General features: G+C 45.4%; 1 protein-coding gene across 11 annotated transcripts in view; it reads right to left on the bottom strand.

The window, feature by feature from the left end:
• Nucleotides 1-19,823, bottom strand: part of TNRC18 (trinucleotide repeat containing 18) — a 93,148-nt gene that overhangs the window by 67,281 nt on the left and 6,044 nt on the right. For 10 of the 11 annotated variants that reach the window (XM_037911752.2, XM_037911754.2, XM_037911753.1 and 7 more), the window contains one exon: nucleotides 19,405-19,739. The exons of the other annotated variant lie outside the window; for it this stretch is intronic. In XM_037911752.2, the coding sequence (XP_037767680.1) occupies nucleotides 19,405-19,609 (205 nt within the window). In that variant the 5' untranslated portion in view covers nucleotides 19,610-19,739. The remainder of the gene's footprint in view (nucleotides 1-19,404; nucleotides 19,740-19,823) is intronic. 11 annotated transcript variants of the gene reach the window in all.

Below are 19,823 nucleotides of genomic sequence, written 5' to 3'. Positions count from 1 at the left end.
TCATGAAGCCAACAATGGCATCATCCTTAGCAGCTAACAGCCAATCCCATGGAGGCACATTCAGGGGCAACAGAGGAGGGAGAGAGAACCAGGCCACTGATTAATGCCCATTGTTGACAGAGGCACAAGACTTATGCCAACCGACAGAGCCCAGTGATTGTAAAGTGACTCCTCCTACAAAAACACTCCCTTTCCCCATGGCAAACAATCAGTGGCTTGAACTGTTTCTCCTCATCCCTGCAGCTTTGCTAGACTAAAAACCCCAACAAAGCCGGTTAGCCAGCTAGGGCCCTCTCAGCAAAGCCTGTTGTGGATGACTGCAGTAGAAATCTTATTCCAAAGTCCCGGGATCAGAGGGTTTACTTTAAAAATTCACCCCTTGGCTCCAGAATCTCAGCTTTTTGTCTTTTTTTTTTTGGAGGGAGGACGGGGGAAAGGAAGAGTGTCTAGTCCTTATGGTTTTGAAGAAAACCTTGAATATGTGAAACATGGTTAAGTGAGGTCTCCTGAGTGTCAGGGTCCTCCTTAAAAAGAACAAACCAAAGACACAAACAAGGTTGAGCTTCAACTCTGTCTCCTTTGTTTACCAGGGACCACGCTGCCTGGAACTCTATGCAGCATGGAGGCATCTAGTGGCGGAATCGTATACTGCGCTGAGTGTGCAAACAGCCTGACACAATAGCTCAAAGAGGTGTGAACCACCCACATTCATCTCAGTTGGGTGTTAATTATAAAATATAAAGATGACAATGTCAGTGTCAACAAGTGACTATCTCACTGCTGATCATTTTAGCAAAATCACCTAGTTAGGACTTGTCTATTCATGCAATTTAATCCCATACAAAGTAGGGTATGAATTTAAAGCAGATAAACTATTCCTGATTAACTACATGTGTTGATGCTCTTATTCTGGAATAACTCCAGGTGTAGACAGGCCCTAAAAGCATTTAGCTCACAATCCCAATTCATCTACAAAACTTTCCCAAGTGCCCAATGGTCTCCCATCTCAGAGCTCAAACTTCCAGCTTCTCCCCTGGCAACTTCACAGTTTAGTTTAAATAGCCTGGGGCTACTGAGCTGACTGCATTCTTCAATCTCCTATTTAATTCAACAAGAACTTCTATTTTAAATTAATCCTAACTGCCCCAGAATTTCCACCAGAGTGATGCAGAATCAAAGGACCTTGCCTGGAATTTAGGTCCAGCCCACCTCAGCCTTGCTCTGCAAAACCACAAAGGGGTGCCCAAGGACACACACCAATAGCAAGCAAGATTTTTTTTATATTAGATCCGTCCTTAAATAGGACTTCAAATGCAAAAAGCCATACATCAAATAACATTTATTCCCTCCTTATGCGCCAAAGGTTCCATGTGCTAAGAGATGCATCTAGTACAGACAATAAAAAATAAATTAAAGTCACAACCACTACACCAGATGTCACTGATCCCAGGGAACGCTGCTGGAACATTGAACCAGCTAATCGTTGTTCAAATGCATTCCTTTTCTTTCATACATGCCATGATTCTCAAAGATTTGGTGGGACTGTTGGGGCCAGGAAGGGAAAGCCTTTATGTGCTGAATGTTCTTCTTTGCTGAACATCTTTCTAGCCAAGTGCATAGTGAGGGATGGAATTTTTAAAGATTCATTTAAGGACACATGGAATATATATTAGTGACAACTCTCTGCAAGTATCTGGAGAACAGAAACCTTCCAAGGGAGAAGAGAATTTTGAGAATGGTCCTAGACCTAATGGGATAAAATTAAGGCAATTCACATTTTAGTCAGAATATTGTTGTTCCAATTCCTGACACTAGTGTCACCTTTCTGCCAAGCAGTAGCACATGTGCAAGGCCTTGCAGGTTGGCTTCCCAACTGGATGAGAAATCAAGGAAGTGGAGCCTGATTATATCCTAAGTGTAACTTGTTTTATTTGTATATACACACAAAAATACACCAGTCCTGGAACAGAGGTGGTCAAACAGCATGCAGGGCAACCTCTTCTCCCAGGAATTTCAGCCTAGCACCAATGCCCAAATTCTCAGAGAGCAAATCAGCCTCAAGAATCGACTCTAATCAGAGCTGAAGGCAAAGAGCAAAACTCTTCTGCTGGTCTCACTGCTCCCATGCCATGGGCCACTGCATTTACACAGCACTTTGCATAACAAAATGTAACACCATAACCATGTCTTCCCAAGACTGAACATATTTTTGCTCAGACACAGAAAAAAAGACACCTTAGAAAACTATGTGTAACAGTGCCACCTATTGACACCTACCAGAACAATATATTCAATGAGAATCCTGCGCTAGCAGGAAGATTTAGACAGAGGGGACCTAACTGATCTTTTCCATCTCTCTAATCTGAATTTCTGTGATCTATTGTTTTTATCCTCTGGTGCCTTCTCCCCTCTGCTGAGGCTGCAGTAACAATTGGCCAACAAACCCTATCTTCAGAGCTAAGCAGACCCTGATGGTGAGTGGACATGAAAGTAAACCAAACAGCTATGCATGGGATTTACCTTTTGAGATGATTCTTCAGCAGATCCCCTTTAAAGATACTGGCCATGTGCCTCAGAGAGTACATCTTAAAAGGGGATTATTATTATTATTATTTGTATTACATAGAGCCTAGAAGCCCTAGTCACAGACCAGGACCCCACTGTGCTTGGCACTGTACAGACACAGAACAAAAAGCTAGTCCCTGCCTCAAGAACCTTTAATTCCTAGCTTGGTACAATGCTTTTCGTCAGCAGATCTCACAATGGTTTACAAAGAAAGCCAGTGTCACTATCCCTATGTTACAGATGGGGAAACTGAGGCACGGAGCAGGGAGATGACTTGCCTAGGGTCACCGAGCAGGCTCAGCTGGGAACAGAACCCTGGTCTTCTGAGTCCCCCCCCCAATGCTCTACCCATTAGACCATGCTACCATACAAGTACCTAGACAGGTAGAGATCTCCTACTTATGCTGACACCACTATCTGTATGTCTGCAGCATCACCAAAAAATTAACATTTTTTTAAAACCTGCCTGTTATTTCCTGCTCACCCAAGGGTAAAGCCTGCCCTTTCTCTACACCCTCAGAGGGCCCAACGGTAGTGGAATCCACGCTTGCAATTGACAACAGGTTTGAGGAAGAGTCACAGCTTCTAGGTGCCCAAGCCCTGGGAGGTTCACTGCACACCCCCACAGTCAGGTTTGGGGGGCAGCCCCAGGAATCTGTTGTCATGCAGGTTCACCTACCATTTTCCCAGCAGAGCAGTGCCCTCTGCAGCATCAAGGCTAACGCAGCTGCTTCGGAATAGCTTTGCTGCATGGAGGAGGGATTGGGACCGGGGGGGCAATCTGGCCGACAATGGGAAAATGCATCTTGTAAGAAACAAGTTAACAGATATGGATATGAACCACAGCAAGGGCCCGAGGGTTAACCAGGGCCAGCTTCTGTCCGCACTAAGGGCCAAGTGCTAGTTGACCTCACACTAGTTAACATATTTTCTAGCACAATTCATTTTCCAGGCCAAGAAAAGCTACATATGTGAATTCATTTGTCCCCAGCCTTTGCCATGCCATCTACTCCAGCGTGGCTTGGTGGCAGTGGGTGATTCGGCCTACCATGTATTAGAATAATCATTCATGCTAATCAATACTCACCAGTCACATTTATTATAGTAGTGCCTAAGGACCAGCGCTGTTCAAACACATAGTCCCTGCCCCGATGAGCTTACAATCTGAATGGACCAGCTAGACACCAGGCAGGGGAAGGGGTAGAGCAACACCAGCAGGGTGAACAACAAATGGCACGTTAGTTCCATGATTTTTTTTTTTTTAAATCAAAATTGCAAAGAGACTGGAAAAAAAGCCCGTGGCACCGAATTCATATGATTGTTCAGAGCCCTGTCCACCCACTTAATGTGCAGCTGAAGTAGGCTACCCCTGCGCCCAAACTGTGTGACAGTGTCCCTTTCATTAAAAAGGGAGCACCACCTTAGCCACCTTTTCTCAGCAAAGGCTACACACGTTTGGGGCGTGTTTATTATGGGGTGGCACAGGTGTTGGTCCCAAGATCACCTGTGCCAAGTTTCTGGCAGCAACAGCCTTCAGAGAGCAAATTAAATCAGCCTTCAGAGACTGAATCCAGCCTTCCCAGAGTCATTAGCCATGCCCTGAGGGGAACACAGGCTATTTTCAGACATGATGACTTAAGACCAGGTCACCAGCAGGTTAAATTAAACTATGCAGCATTATCTTCCTCCCCTCCCATTGAGAAATTAAATACTCCTGCCTGATGGGCACTAGCCAACCCTGAGTACTCACAACAGGGTGCTTGAAAGGAAAACGGAGGAGGCAGCTGAGCTTGGAAAGGTAAATACCATCTGCCCTCTCTTCCCTTTCTGCCGCAGTTCTTTGAACAAGGCCATATCTGCAGTGAATTATGGGAGAGCTCTCCCCTTTTCTTGCTTTGTAATATATTCCCGAGTAATCGTATCACTCTACTCTTTGTTGCATCCCTCAACCTTTCATCTGTCATTGTCTACTCGGGCCCTGATCCTGCAAACTTGATGTACTCAGGTGATGCTGCATTTGAGAGGCTTGTTTTCACCGAAGAGTCAACTTGGGCATTGCTCCTACTCCACTCCCATCCGCACACAAAATCCTCTCCCTCATATGTGGTGGGGCTTTACACCCAGGCCAGCTGGCCCACGCTGGGGCGCAGGCTAGAGTCCAAGTGCTGCTTACACTTGGGCTGGAAACCCATCCACTTTGCAGTGCGGACACAGGCTACACCAGTGGTTCTCCACCAGCAGTACATGGACCCCGGGGGTCCATCAACTCATCTAGATACTTGCCTAGTTTTACAACAAGCTACAAAAAAAGCACTAGCTAAGTCAGTACAAACTAAATTTCATACAGACAATGACTTGCTTGTACTGCTCTATATACTATACACTGAAATGTAAGTACAATATTGATATTCCAACTGATGTATTTTATTATATGGTAAAAAATGAGAAAGTGAGCAATTTTTCAGTAATGGTGGGCTGTGACACTTTTTGTATTTTTAGGTCTGATTTTGTAAGCAAGTAGTTTTTAAATGAGGTGAAAATTGGAGGTATGCAAGACAAATCAGACTCCTGAAAAGGGGTACAGTAGTCTGGAAAGGTTGAGAGCCACTGGGCTACGCCACTCAAGTGATGATCTTCAGTTCCTTCCCACAATTTCCCGCCGTCCCATCACCAGAAGAACAGACAAGTTCTCCCACAATTCATCGAGAAAGAATCGGAGAATGGCTCAGCTTACTGCAGAGATAGGAACCATGGGATATTCCTCCATGGGACACACCTGAGCGTGTACAGCACCAGTGTAGACGCAGCTGAGTGGGAGCAAACAGAGCTTTGCAATGTGGTTGTTCAGACCCGGGCTAGGCCAGCCCGAGCTCCAATCAGCAGAGTTGCCTCTGCACTGAGGACACACCCACAGAGGTGCAGGGTCCAACAATTCCTTTGACCTAAGCTCTTAGGGGAAAGGACTGTGTCTTCAGACCCATCTGCGAGTCACCTAGCTCACCGGCTCGGAGTATATAGATAGTATCTAAACCCACAACAGTGAAAATAGCCAGCATGGCCCAGGATGGGAGATACTTTTCTGCATCTTCTCCATTGAGGTTTCCTGTCCTCCTGTGGGCAAGGAACTTTCACTATGCAAACTAGCCTGCTTACTGGGGCTGCAACAAAACATACCAACAACAGCTGGCACCAGAAGGTGCCATCCCCTCCTCCCCCAGCAGGTTTTAGGTCTCCGTTATTGTACATAGCCAAAACAACAAACACCCAACCCCAATCATTAAAATTAGGTTAGAAGGTGGCAGCTGGATCTGGATTTGTTTTGACTCCAAGGATCATGCCAAAAGAGCAACAAAAAAGGAGAAGCCAGACAGAGCTGGCACGAGCAGCTATGAGTCAAAGTTACAGTAGACGTGGCTTTCTCAACTGCTTATTTTTAAACCTGGTGTCTAGGCTTTCAGAGGAATAGTATCTAGCTCTGATATTGGGCTTTTCAACGGCAGATCTCAGAGCGTTTTACAAGGGAAAATCAGCATAATTTTACATTTGGGGAAACTGAGGCACGGGGAAAGAAAGACCTTAAAAACCTCTCCTTCCTTAGAGGTTTTTACGGTCAGGCTTGACAAAGCCTTGGCTGGGATGATTTAGTTGGGGATTGGTCCTGCTTTGAGCAGGGGGTTGGACTAGATGACTGAGGTCCTGAGGTCCCTTCCAACCCTGATATTCTATTATTCTATGGAAGAGACTTGGCCAAGGTCATCCAGCCAGTCAGGGCAGAGATGGGAACAGAACCCAAATGTCTCCTGAGTCCTGGTCCCCCAATATCCAAGATTCCCCGATTATCAGAAATCCCCTTCCTAATGAGCTGCCAATTTGACTCCTTAGCATATTTGCTGTTAACTGCGATTCTCAGGCACTTTAAATGGGGCGGTGGGGTGGGGAGTCTTATATTTAAGTTGGGTTTCAGAGTAGCAGCCGTGTTAGTCTGTATCCGCAAAAAGAACAGGAGTACTTGTGGCACCTTAGAGACTAACAAATTTATTTGAGGATAAGCTTTCGTGAGCTACAGATTTAAGTTGTGAAACTTTCACTTTCCTTATGGCAGAGAAGACACAGGATGTGGCTGTCAGGAACCTCTGCAAAGACTTGGGAGTCAGTGGGGCTACTCACAGTGCATAAAGTCAAGCATGTGCATCAGTCTTTGCAGGATCAGGGCCCCAAAGCCCATTGAAATCAATGGGTGTCTTTGGATCTGGCCCACAAAGGAGGCCCCCCACCACCCACCCATTGAGGGCCCCAGACCATAGACAGACCCCAGTGGCACACACCTCAGAACTCAGAGAGATAGCAAAACTGAACAAGAGGACTGCAGAAGAGAAGACCTCTGCAAAGTTTCTCATAGGTCAGGGGCAGGCAAACTTTTTGGCCTGAGGGCCACATCAGGTTTCGGAAATTGTATGGAGGGCCAGTTAGGGGAGGCTGTGCTCCCACCTCCTATCCACCCCCCCTTGCTTCTCGCGCCCTGAGGCCCCCCCTGGGACTCTTGCCCCATCCAACTCCCCCCGCCCGTTCCCTGACGGCCCCCCCAGGACCCCTGCCCCATCCACACACACCCTGCTCCCTGTCCCCGGAACCCCTGCCCCTGACTGCCCCATCCAACCCCCACTCCTTCCTGACTGCCCCCCCGGGACCCCTGCCCCCATTCAAACCCACCCCCCCGTTCCCCGCCCTCTGACCGCCCCGACCCCATCCACGCCCCCGCCCCCTGACCACCACCCCGAACTCCCCTGCCCACTATCCAACCCCCCCTGCTCCCTTACCGCACAGCACAGAGCACTGGTGGCTGGGGGCGCTACAGCTGCGCTGCCCAGAGCGTTGTGCCGGTGTAGCGTAGTAAATTGCTCCCCGTCACTGCTACCCGTAGCACATTCCTACGCGGAGCAGTTTAATACACTACGCCGGCAGCATGGGAACAGCGGGGGAGGGGCCGGGGGCTAGCCTCCCGGGCCAGGAGCTCAGGGGCCGGGAAGGAGGGTCCCGCGGGCCGGATGTGGCCCGGAGGCCGTAGTTTGCCCACCTCTGTCGTAGGTGGAAGCTGCTCCAACCTTCTTAAGAGCTTTTAAATTCATTTGGACTTCTGCAAGCCATTTCTCTCCTGTAGTAATGACACCGAATGCTCAAACCATAGACTAATGACTCAGGGAAAGCCTAGTTCTGAAACCAAACACACCAGGCTGAAGCATTCCATCAGAGGGAGAAGGATGGCCAAGTGGTTAAGGTCCTAAGCTGGAGTCAGGAGATCCAGGTCCCATTCCCCCTACATGACCACAGACTTCCCACAGGAGCTGGAGCAAGCCACACCATGCCTCAGTTTCCCACCTGTAATTAGGAACAGGAGTACCTCCCTACATCACACTAACGGCCGTGAGGCACTCAGACACTGTGGTAATAAAGGGCTTGTGAGTAGTTTTAATACCAGCCTACCCAAAAAAGCTGGAACCACAGTTTTGTGTAGCAAGAGGGGGTGGGAGAATATTAATGGCTATATGCACTGGGGCAGCACAGCCCGTCCCCTACTGAGCTGGGCTGACTAAACTCCCCTCTAGACGATGGCACAACATGGACTCGTTGGAGCCAAGTGTCTGAATTGCTTTTTCCCCCCATAAACTAGCCTAACTCCAGTGTCACTTAAAGTGGGACACAGTTACACGGACTATCACTACCCCATCAAGAGCATCCAGATGAGGAGTTTGTACTGGTTTAAAGAGCTAGATTTCTAAATTGATTTAAACTGGTTGTCTACACTAGGCAAGGCCAAGATTCCACCATCTCCCAGCTCTGTACTGTCCCCTTCGAAACATCTGAATAAGGCAAAATACCACATGCCTTCATAATTTCATTGGGACTGCTCACACGAGTAAGGCGTGTGGTATTTGGCCACTAGCTCATGCACAATTGTCCTTCTTCATGCTTTTCTATCTCCTCTCATCTTGGCTTCCCTCACTTCCTCCTTTACAGTCTTCCTAAACTCCAACACTTAAAAATCACTGAATCCAGAGAGAAGAGAAGCCACTCAGTGTTCATTCTCCTGCCGATGTTCCCTACATTGCTTTGTCCTCTTCATATAGGACATCTGCAACTGAAGTGGCTTCCACCACTTCTCCTGTGAGATTAGCCAACAGCCTATGGACTTGTCTACATTAGGGATTTCTGGGGCCAATACAGGATACAAACTCCAGTGTAAATGCTCTATACAGGTGTAAAGCAGGGCCTGATGTGTTTTACCCTGGTCCTGAAATATACAGAGATCTATACCGGGGACTGATACTGTCCCTAATTTAGGCAAACCAGAATAGACTGTGACACCTTTAAGATATCTTCCCTGGTATTTAGCCACAATAATTCTCCTCTTAATCTCAACCCACTTATTCTTTGAACCATTCTGAACATTCCTCTGTCCTTGGGCACTTACCCCTCTAAATACTAAAGTTGCAATCCCAACAGATGGTTTTTTTTCAGCTAAACTATTCAGATTTTAGTCCTCTAATCTTTCCTCCTTAGTCAAGCTGCCCATCCCATTTGTTCTTTTTTGTTGCAGGGATGGAGGTACACAGAAAGTCACATGCAATTCTCGATGCTGTCTCACCAGGATGGTTTCAAGAGCCACTACCTACCTCTCTGGTCTGTGTTGGAGGCCTCTCTATTTACAGTTCACTAGCATCCCATTTCTCTTGTGGCACTACGCCTTTGTGTGTCTCTTGCTCCCACTGATTCTGTGTTTTGGATTGTTCTCTCCCTCCTCAGATTGAGTACCATGAGTTTTTCAACAGGTTGAATCTCAGCATATTATCTTCTGCCCATGGGCCATAACACGCCATCCATTTGTAAACAGAAAGCCCTATTAACAACAATGGCATGACCAGACCCCACAATTCTAGCCCTTTTCATTCCCGCCCCAACCCCGTCTTCCGTGGGGTTCACAACACTTTCCAGTGAGTGCCATCAGCTCTCCCTGTCCTCTCACACTCCACCACCCCATCCTTCCTTGTCTCGTCACTCTGGGCAGCAGAGCCTTTCCTCCTGCTACCAGCATCATCTGCATTTCCACCCCTGCTTCTCTTTACACCTTGTTTCTACCACCTGCCCTGGAATTCCAAACCATCCTTTTAATGAATTAAACACACTACACGCTCCATCTCCATCTGTGCTCATGCTCAACCATTCTGCTTGAAACTTCACCCCATATCAAGGATGCCCAGTAGTTGCCCCCCTAAAAAGTAGCCCTTTGCTAACATCTCCCTGCCGTTAGAAAGATGGCATAACTGGAAACAGCCATGTTTTTACTACTGGCAAAAAAAAAAATCAAAACAAGTGCTTTCTAGTCGCTGATCAAAGGAGATAAAAGTATAAGCAAATATTATGGTTGTGTGCATTAAATACATATTCAAATTAAAACACAGCCCTTGGGCTCTTGACAAATTGCCAGCACAGCCCCTGACGTTGCAAAGTTCAGCCACCCAGCTACAGATGCTACTTGTATGGTGTATTGTAATCTATGGCTGTCACTTACACTTGTACCTATAGGCAAGAAATATTTGTCTAAATGATACAAGAGGTGGTTTTATTATTCTCAGAACTATATTGAACCTGGCTAGGAAAAGACAGAGAGCTTTCTTGTGCCAGACAAGATGGAGGCCGCTCAGTTATGTGGAGAGATTTAGAGAAGAAAATAAGGTAAAACAAACTTTAACAATGGTGGGGGGAGCATACAACGCTTGTACCAACACGAATGTCATCGTGAGGAGGAGATGCGGAAGATCTGGCCAAAAAAAGTTACAGAGAGGGCTCATCTGATGAAAGTAGGAATTTCCGATCCCACACAAACCCAGAGGACACATTAAAAGAAGCAGAAGAATCGCTGCTTTGTGCTGCTAATCTCATTCTGGAGAAGGCTCTGCTGTAGCAGTGGGATAGTGAAGGGAAACCCCTGAGTGTAACACAGGACTGAAATGACGTGTAGTGTGTATAGCTACTGGAGCATAAAAAGGAGAAAAAAGTGGAAACTGGGGCGGGGGGGGAGGGGGAGGTAGGGGAGAGAAAACACACACACAATGTTTATGCACTTGAATATAACAGTACTTGATTTGTCCTAATATTGTCCATATGATGTATATTGACATAACAGATCTGGATATGAAACAGAGAATTACATAATGGTCACACACACAGTACATGGAGCCATGTGTTATTGCTTTCTAGTTATTTCACACACACACACACACAATGTTCTTGCCCTGATGGGGACTTGCACCAAGGATATATCTTCATCACACACACACACAAAAAAAGGGGGTGTTCTTAAAACAGGTTAGCTAATCCAATTTAGCTAATGCAGGTTAAAATAGCAGCAAAGACTTGGCAATTCAGTTAACTTAGATGAATTCAACTGCAGGCTCCCCTACAGACTTTAACCTGAATTAAAAGCGGAGTTGTCAGGTCTTCACTGCTGTTTTAACCTGACTGAGCTAGCTGGAGTTAAGAACACTCTTTTTTGAAGCAACGATATATGCAAAGCCAAGTTAACCTCACCTGCCAAGCATGTCCATCATTTAAATGATTTTCATAATTAAAATCAATTAGAACCAAATATATTAAAAGTGCATTCAAAACCATGGGGAATTAAGCTTAAAGACCAACGATAAGAGGCTGAACAGAACATAGTGGGAGGAGAAAAGCAGTAGTACACAGGAGGCAAGATTCAATATATAACCGTCAAGAATAAAAATAATCTAACATTTAATAACATACCAGGACAAAAAAAGATGGCTAGATATATGGAACTGTGACCATTTTTGAAGTTATCAGGAATACAGATCTAGAAAGGAGGTCCAAATCTCCTTAAAATTCTCCCTCACTCATTTCTCTAAAGCCACCATATCTCTTCCAGACTTGCCACATCACTCATTTCATTGTACTAGTCCCACAATCTTCAGCTGGTTTGTCAATTTCCAATTCCCTTAAAATGATTCTTTTGGCCACTACTGATGCTTGTAATAAAAATTGTTCCCAAGGTCACCTCCATCTTTTATCAACATTTCAACTCTTGCCATATTAAAACATTAACATTCTTTAGGTCCCCAGCAATGTCCGTTTATAATCATCCTTCACCTGCTGATCTTTTCTCAATGTGCCCCTGATTTAGAGTGATACCAAAATGATCACCTTTTGTTTCCCATAATCATCATCTAAAACAGCTGGAAAGGAAAACAGAAGCATACTGCATACGCAATAGCTGATCATTTGTGACACTAAGGAAAGAGAGCCAAACTTTCACTGCTACACCACTCCTGGAAGCTTGTCTAAATTAGGAATTTTTTCCACCACTCTTACTCCCCCAATGCACTTGTGATGTACTAGTGTAAAAAAGGGAGCTTGTACTGGTGAAAAATCTGGAGACTGGAGAAAAATCACAAGAAGTCTTGATCCTACAATTGCTAGGTGCAGAAAATCTCATTCTCACACAGATCCAGCCACAGCACCAGAGGGCTAGAGTTTATAAACGTGCAGTTCTGATACATTTAAAAAGAAATATAAAATGTTGTATGGAAATACACACAACAAAAGTCTCTCCTAATTCTGCCTCAACAACGGGAAAAAGATAAAATGGTGAGGATGAGAATTATGGGCTGTATGATCTTAGGGAGATCTCTGCAAATTTTGCTGCACTGAGCAGTATTCCTGCAATTCTAGACTTGCTGGAATTTCTTTAAAGGGCCCCCCAGCCCTATTGGTAAGATGCAGTGATCACTATGCAAACAGAGGACAGGCTGCTCTGCCAACCCACCTCTTCAAAAAACTGTTTTCAGACAAAGCATAGCAGAAAAGATTCTCTCTCTCTCTCTCTCTGCTCCTCTCTCATTCATCTCAGATTTTAAAGTTCACACCTCACTAATTGGGACCCCTTAAATGTTACCATCATTAAGTGCAGACATTTGCCCCACACGCTCCCTGCATCCTACCCTCTTTTATTAAAAAGATACATGCAAAAACAGAGTTAAAGTTTTACAATTAAAATAAAAGCAAAAATGCAAGGGTTCTTACAGTAATATTAACTCAGCAAGCTCACACATCCCTTATATTTTAGGGTATACATTGTATGACAGTGCTAGGTTAAGCCATGCATTTAAACCAGACACTGGTACAACCAATACATGGTTTGGATCGTGTATGTTAGATTGAGCTAGCTAACACCTCCTAAAACTGGACAAAACACTGCAAATTGTACTTAAGCAAATGCTAAACTTGTCCAGTTACAGCTTTGGAGAGTGGAGCACCCAGGCTGTAACTGGACAAGTTTAGCATTTGCTTACGTACAACTTGCCTTGACTAGAGCTAGGTGTTAGATCACGTTAGCTAGCTAATTAATTCTACCATCACACCTTTAAATCCTAGTTCAGACAAAGCCAGAAAGTGCAACATGCTGTGTTAACATTGTTGCAGGAACCTTAAATTAATTTCCTTAAATAACCACTATTATAATATAATTATAAACCAACAAGAACGTTGCTGCAGTCTTTAGGAAGGAAATGAAATTTAGAATTTCCCTTTTGCAAACAACCTCTCTGCTTACCAACGTTGCTATATTAGAAAAGCTAAATAACAAGCAAGCTTCATCCCCATCTTCCCTCCAACAAGGTCCATTCTCCAACGTCTGAAGTGTTGGAAAGGAATCGGTTTGTTGTGAACTAGAGCAATGAGGGCTAGTCTATAGTAGTTTTCCTCCCTTCCTCCGCTAGAATTTCCTAGTAGGTGTTCAACTCCAGTGGTAGTTGCAATGATGGACGCTCTAATGTCAACACGGACCAGGTGGTCACCAGCAATGCCTGGACTTGCTGTGAACAGGTTTAAATGACACAGTGACATACATAAAAAGAAAAGGAGTACTTGTGGCACCTGGTGCCCTTTCTATGCAGATTGTCTAGAACAGGTCAATTTGCCCCGGTATAACTACCCGTATGTAGTTTAAAAAGCAAGACTGTTGCACCTACAGGAGGGGTCCACACTAGCTTTCTGTACTGGTGTTTGTTACACCAGTTCAAGTCTCTCTCGTGTAGACATGGCTTCACAATGACTGTCACTAGGGTCACTGCACCGGAAGAAGTGCTGCACCCATGGGACAGTTCCAAAAATGAAGACTAGTGCAGGAACAGAGAAGCCAGTTCTTCTCATAACATTCTCTGCCCTCGCAAGCTTTGAAGTGATCTCAATTTAAGTTGGTGGAAAAATGGGTAGTGGAGGGAAGGAGGGTCAGGGAATCTCAATCCATTCCCGTCCTTCTTACACCGTAATTTACCAATGTGTGCTCTAAATATTTCTAAAAAAACCTATGAGGGGACCAAAGTAACACCTGGCCTAACTACCATATTCACAACTTCCCCTTGGGGTGAATAGACACAGAACGGTCATTGTTCCTCTATCAACCTTCAGCTATTTGTTGTCAACAAGTTGGAAACCCAGACAGTGTGTGTGTGTGTTTGGGGGGGAGGGGGGTGTTCCTACCCTAGACTTCATTGCCAAGGATTTTCCACTTCTGCTGCTACTGCAGCAGATCTAGCAGTAAAAGCGTGAACGCAGACAGGGCTGCACGTGACTGGTTCAAGCATGAGCCCCGTTCAGAGCCAGTCTAGATCATGGGGGTCCGGAGCCCTGTTTGCAAAAGTGCCTCTCTCCACCACTGCTATTGGGGGGACAGCGCTGGTGGTAAGTTTATGTCAAAAATGCCTAATTTAGACAAGGGAGGGTCATGAGAGGGAGAAATACCACCTCTGGCAGGTCTCTAGTCAGCTAACATTCCTCCTTGTTTTATATTACAAGCCAGCACTCCACAGCACCAGACCCACCACCCTACCCAGAGGGGAAGTGTGATTTCAGGGACCATTAAACACAATGAAATTTTCCCCATTGAACACAATGAAATTTTCCCAGAATGTATCATAATTACAAAAATACCTGTGCTGAACCACTAAGCTGATCAGTTGAATTTACAGCACTGGATAACTTTAGAGTCCACATCCCAATTCCAGCTTGCGGCAGGCTGGTGTAGAGGTTACAGGTTATTATTTCTTACCATTTGTCTAGCACTAAACTGTGTGATAGGCAATTTACAGGCAGAAAAGACGGCAGGCCAGGTCTGTATTAAGAGCATTTGGCCAGTGTGGCTATACCAGATGCTACGCCAGCAAAGCACTCATGTGGATGCAGCTTATGTCAGCAAAACTGCACTTTTGCCAGTATAACTGCAGTTACGTGGGGCTTTTGCTGGCACCACTATGTCATATGAGAGGTGTTTATAATTTTTGCCAGCATAGCTACATTGGTTAGGAGTGCGGGTAAAAAAACAAATTTTATGCAGGCCCAAGTCTCATACTCAGTAAATACGTGCAACAGACTTTCTTGCCTATCACTGCAATGGTGTACATAGGAACAGTTTCCGATCCATTTTAAAACTCTCACACTTCCTATATCTGGACACAGATACTTAACGTGGAAATATAAAAGCATCTCTTCCCTCAATGGGGGCCCTTTTTCTTTGGCTGGCGAGCTTGCAAGTTTTATTTATTACTTATCTTGCCATTAAGATTTAAGTCCCTTCTTGTGGATTAAGGAAGCCTTAGTGGAACACTCTGGAAAATCAAGTTTCTCAGACCAGAATGTAACAATACCTACAAAGAGCACTCACCAGATTATATACACACACCCCACCCAGAAATATAATATCCTAACACCGGGGAAAAGCAGTGGCAGTTTTTGTTTTGTTTTTCAGGGAGTTTGGTACATTTTGATATAGTCAGGTCCTGGGCAAGTTTCTCTCACGCATCTCTACTACTTGACATCAATATGATCCTGCATCAGCCCATGCTGTTCAGTCTCAGGCTTTTGCTATGCCGAGATTGCCAATGGTAACACACTAACTCTGGGTTTTGTGCTGGAAATAAAAGTGCTTTGTGGATTAAGCCGAGACCACTAAACTCATTTCACTTGTGACCTAAGGCAAAAACCAATAACCCACCAGATTTTGAACCAGGTCTCCAGAGATGAAAGGCTAGTGTATTAATGGACTCTGCAATCTGGCATCATTGATTACAATCACCTTCTCTTTTATTTAAAGTACACCTCCTCTTCTTGCCGAACTCCTTTGCTCCTGTGGATGAGATGCCATTGCATAATGTCACCTTCCTAACTCTTTTCATGGACATTTAGCAGGACCCTTAGGAAGGTGCCATGCTACCTCCTAGCTGGCACGTACATCCTGTCCTCTGCCACCCAAAAGCGACATGAACGACCTGCCTATCTCCAACAAGCCAAGAATCAAAGAAATGTAGAACCACTAGGAATAACTGCATTTAGCCAGACCTAGGTCTGAGCTGGCAGAGAAGCCAGTTCTACCTTCTCACTGCCCCTAGTAAGTATCCCCTTCCCCATAACTGCAACAACCCACACTGTACTGCGTCAGACAAAAGACTTCTGTCCCCATCCCCCCCCCAAAAATCTTCAATGGATCAGGATTATTGGCAAGTTCACATGAAAAATACATACATAAGAGAAGAGACAACTGCCTGCAAGTCTCTCAGCTGAGCCAGAGCGCAGGGTCCTTTAGCTCGGGGTTTTCTAACTCAGAAAGGCTACACAGCAAAGAATTTTGAAGTCAATAGGCTAAAAGAACTAGATCCAGAAGCATAGTAAATCACACTATTTTTAAAGGGATGAATTTAGTTTAAGATGACTTGGGGAGGGATTCAGCCGTCACTTTCTTTAGTCCTGTTTATTCATTGACTGATTTCAAGATGCTCTGTTCAAATGCTACCCCTCCCTCATTCAACAACTTAAAATGACCGGGGGGGCGGGGTGGTTGAAGCTCTAAATAGCAGGAAGCAATCATCATTTAAAATGAAATTGTTAAAGCCATAAAAAATCCCTGTCTACCAACTGCCACAGTATAATGGAAGTTTAAACTGTTAATTGTACATATCTTTTTAATGCAATTTAGCCTGTCTGGGAATTACCACTCCCTACTGTAGCCAACCTGGGTGAGAGAGCTTTGTTAATAGTAATACAGGGTAGAGAGTTTATGAGGGAATGCAGGGAATGAATTGTGGAAGGCTGATGGGGGAATTATCTCGGAAGTGGCTTAGATGTAAAATCCAAACTTGTGGAAAAGAGAAGATTAAATTCCTTTAAAGAAGGACCAGATCTCCCCACTGGCTTACCAGCCCGGGGGGAGTTCTACCTGAACCCCCTTTCAAAGGACAGTGTTTGCACCTCAAAGCCACAAGAGTGATAGAAGCTTCTGGGATCAGCCAGAGGAAACAGGGGGTAAACATAAAGCAATTATTTCATGAGATAGCCCAAGCAAGCAAGCGAGGGAGGGGCAAAGCTTCTATTAATACAAATTGGAAAGGTAATTGTAATCATTCTCCCCAGCAAACAATTACAGGTTTGTACGTCTTTTAAAAATAAAGGAAACTAAAACCCTGATACTAGGCTCCACCTGTTTGTCTAGGCAGGGAGATCAATTTTAGAGAGATTACATTTTGCCTTAGCAGGAGGTGGTGGAAAATGAGGTGTTTGCCCATGTGCTTCGTTTTATTGCTCTTCATTTTACACCTCTTGTTTTAGCACCTGGAAAATTGGCACTGCCACCCATTCTAAAACCAATAAATCTTTCCCTCGATTCGGGCTGCTTCCTTCTTTGCAGATGTTGGCAATCAGGTTTGTAAATTTCAAAGTCATCCATTCCATGCGCTGTAGAGAAAGGCAGGTTTATTATTGCAAAACTTGTCCCCTACCAATGCCTAATGTAACCTCAGAGTCACCTTTCCACACCCAGAAAAAAAGAAATGTAACTGAAGAAATATTTGAGCGCTGGACTGCAAGCAACCTCCTTTCAGGCCACAAACACGGGCTACACAACACGAAGTAGCTGAAAAAGCAACATATTTTTAAATGTGCAATGAAAGAAAAATAAACAGTTGGCTGGCACATGTGCAGACCGATTCCCAGCTATATTGACTTATAAGAATTTCAACCAAAAAAAAAAAAAGCTATCTAAAAAAGGCAGGCACTTGAGATTAGGTTTTATGTATTAATAAGAAATAGCCCCAAAGCACTTTAGAAATTGCATCCATCCGGCTGGTAAAGGATTGATTCTTTAAAAGAGCGTAACCCGTAAAACCCCCCCTCTACACAACACCGTTCTATCTACAGTTTTAAAAATAAAAACACTTCCAGCTACTCAGCTTTTTAACGGAGTCACACACACAACCACAAAAATGCATCCTCAGTTAATGTGCAAAAGTTGGACATTCTGTAAGCCCCAGGGATTCATAATGCGATGTGTGTGTGTGTTATTTCTGACTGCCTCCCCTTCCCCCACTCCCCTCCCCTATGTGGACCCCTCTCACTCCAAGGGGTAAGGGGAGGTCTGGGAGCAGGGAATTTCTGAGAACACTAAAACTTTTCATCTGCCTTGAATCACTCCCAAAGCAACTGACTACCGCTGTAGCTCAAAACCCGGACAATAAATTACTGGGAGAGAGGGAAAGAGAGGAAGGCTCGATCGGACATTCTTAGCTTGCATTCCTTGTACATTCCCCCCATGCAATCAAAGAAATAAGGCTGCTCAAAAATTAAACCATGTTGGCTTCATGTGGTATATTGGGGGTATTTATCGTCGATGCATTAAAAAAAAGCAAGCCGCCACACCGCTCGGACCGCTTTCTCTTCTCCCCCCTTTGCAGTTTCCTGGATTTTTAAAATCCAGCTGGTGTCTATTAAACAATTTACTTTTTAGGTTGTTGAACCCTCCCTCCCCCCCAAAAAAATCCTGCCATACTTAACGAACTTCCCAGGACGCCATGCAGACGCTGGGGAATGAAAGCAGAGGGGAGCCCTCAAACCCTAACACAAACAGACTTTAGCAAAACAAAGCGTGTTGCAGCTATGTAACTGCCCTGCTTAGAAACTGGGGGTGGAAACTCGCCCTGTCTCCCACCCCTCCGTTAGCACCTCTTGCCATTCCGCTGAAAAGCACGAACAAGATTCTCTCCCTCACTGAAATTATCATGTGCAAAACAGGAAAACCAACCAGAGAGCGATCTCGCCTTGCAATTAAGATTCAGACTTTTTTTTTTCTTCTTAATACTGTTCCCGGCAAGATATTTACATTGTTACATCTTGGGGCGGGAAGGGGGTGGTGGTATTTAGACTAGAAACCAGGTAATCCTAGTCCGGATTTGTGTTTAAACCAAAGGAAGAAGCGAGATTTCTCCTTTGTCCCAGTTTTATATAAAAATAGTTTTGGGGGGAAAGTGTAATCGAGCAAGTAAAATAAAATAAAAGGGGGGGGGGGGAGGAAGCCGGAATCGAGGAAGGTGGGAGAAATCTTGGGGGCTTGTTTCAAGCAAAAAACCACGAGACAAGTTTCAAAGATAGCAATACAAAATTGTAATCAGCGGGAGAGCATTTTAGAAGGGCATGGGACGCGTTTCAGGTCCGTTTCTTCGAGGGGAGAGAAAGTAAAAAGCCCCCCAGACACTGAAATGCCTCCCTAGACTTCACACCCCACGCGCCAACCTTCCTCCTCCTCGGGGAAAAGGAAACATTTTGGGAAGAGGAAAAAAATGAGATTGGATGTATTTCGTCCCGCGCCAGGGTGAGCTAGAGCCCCCGAGCCGGGACCCACCCTTCCCGGGGCTCTGCAAGGAGCTGGGGGCTTGTCCTTTCCAGCTCAGCCTCAGAGATTTAAATCACACACACCGCCAGCGGGGCCGCAAAGCGCCTTACCCGGGTGGGAATGGATGTTGATGCCCGATGCGAGGTATTTTCCAGGTGCCAGAGGGGCCGGGAGCCCCGCAGCCATGTGGCCAGCGGATGGAGCGATGCGCCCGGCTGCGCTGGCGGGTCCGACTCGGTGACTCTCCATGGCCAGCCCGGACAGCAGAGGAGGGGGAAAAGATCGGGGAAGCCCAAAATCTCTGCCATCCATCATCCACTCGCGGACTCCGAGTTGACTTTATCTCTCCCCCCCCTCCCCCCCCCGTTCAGATGTTTTTTAAAACTAAGGTGTGAAAGCGTCCCATGGCGCGGTGGGGTGCTGGGGTCCTGGCGAGGCGAGCGCCCTGCAGGGGAGAGACAGACACAAACACGGCGGCGGGGGGTTACCGTCCCTCCGGTGAATTCACCCTCACATCCAAACCTCACAC

This window comes from Chelonia mydas, chromosome 10 (genome assembly GCF_015237465.2).
Source record: "Chelonia mydas isolate rCheMyd1 chromosome 10, rCheMyd1.pri.v2, whole genome shotgun sequence".
Lineage (NCBI taxonomy): Eukaryota > Metazoa > Chordata > Testudines > Cheloniidae > Chelonia > Chelonia mydas.
This window is presented reverse-complemented; position numbering and strand designations above follow the sequence as displayed.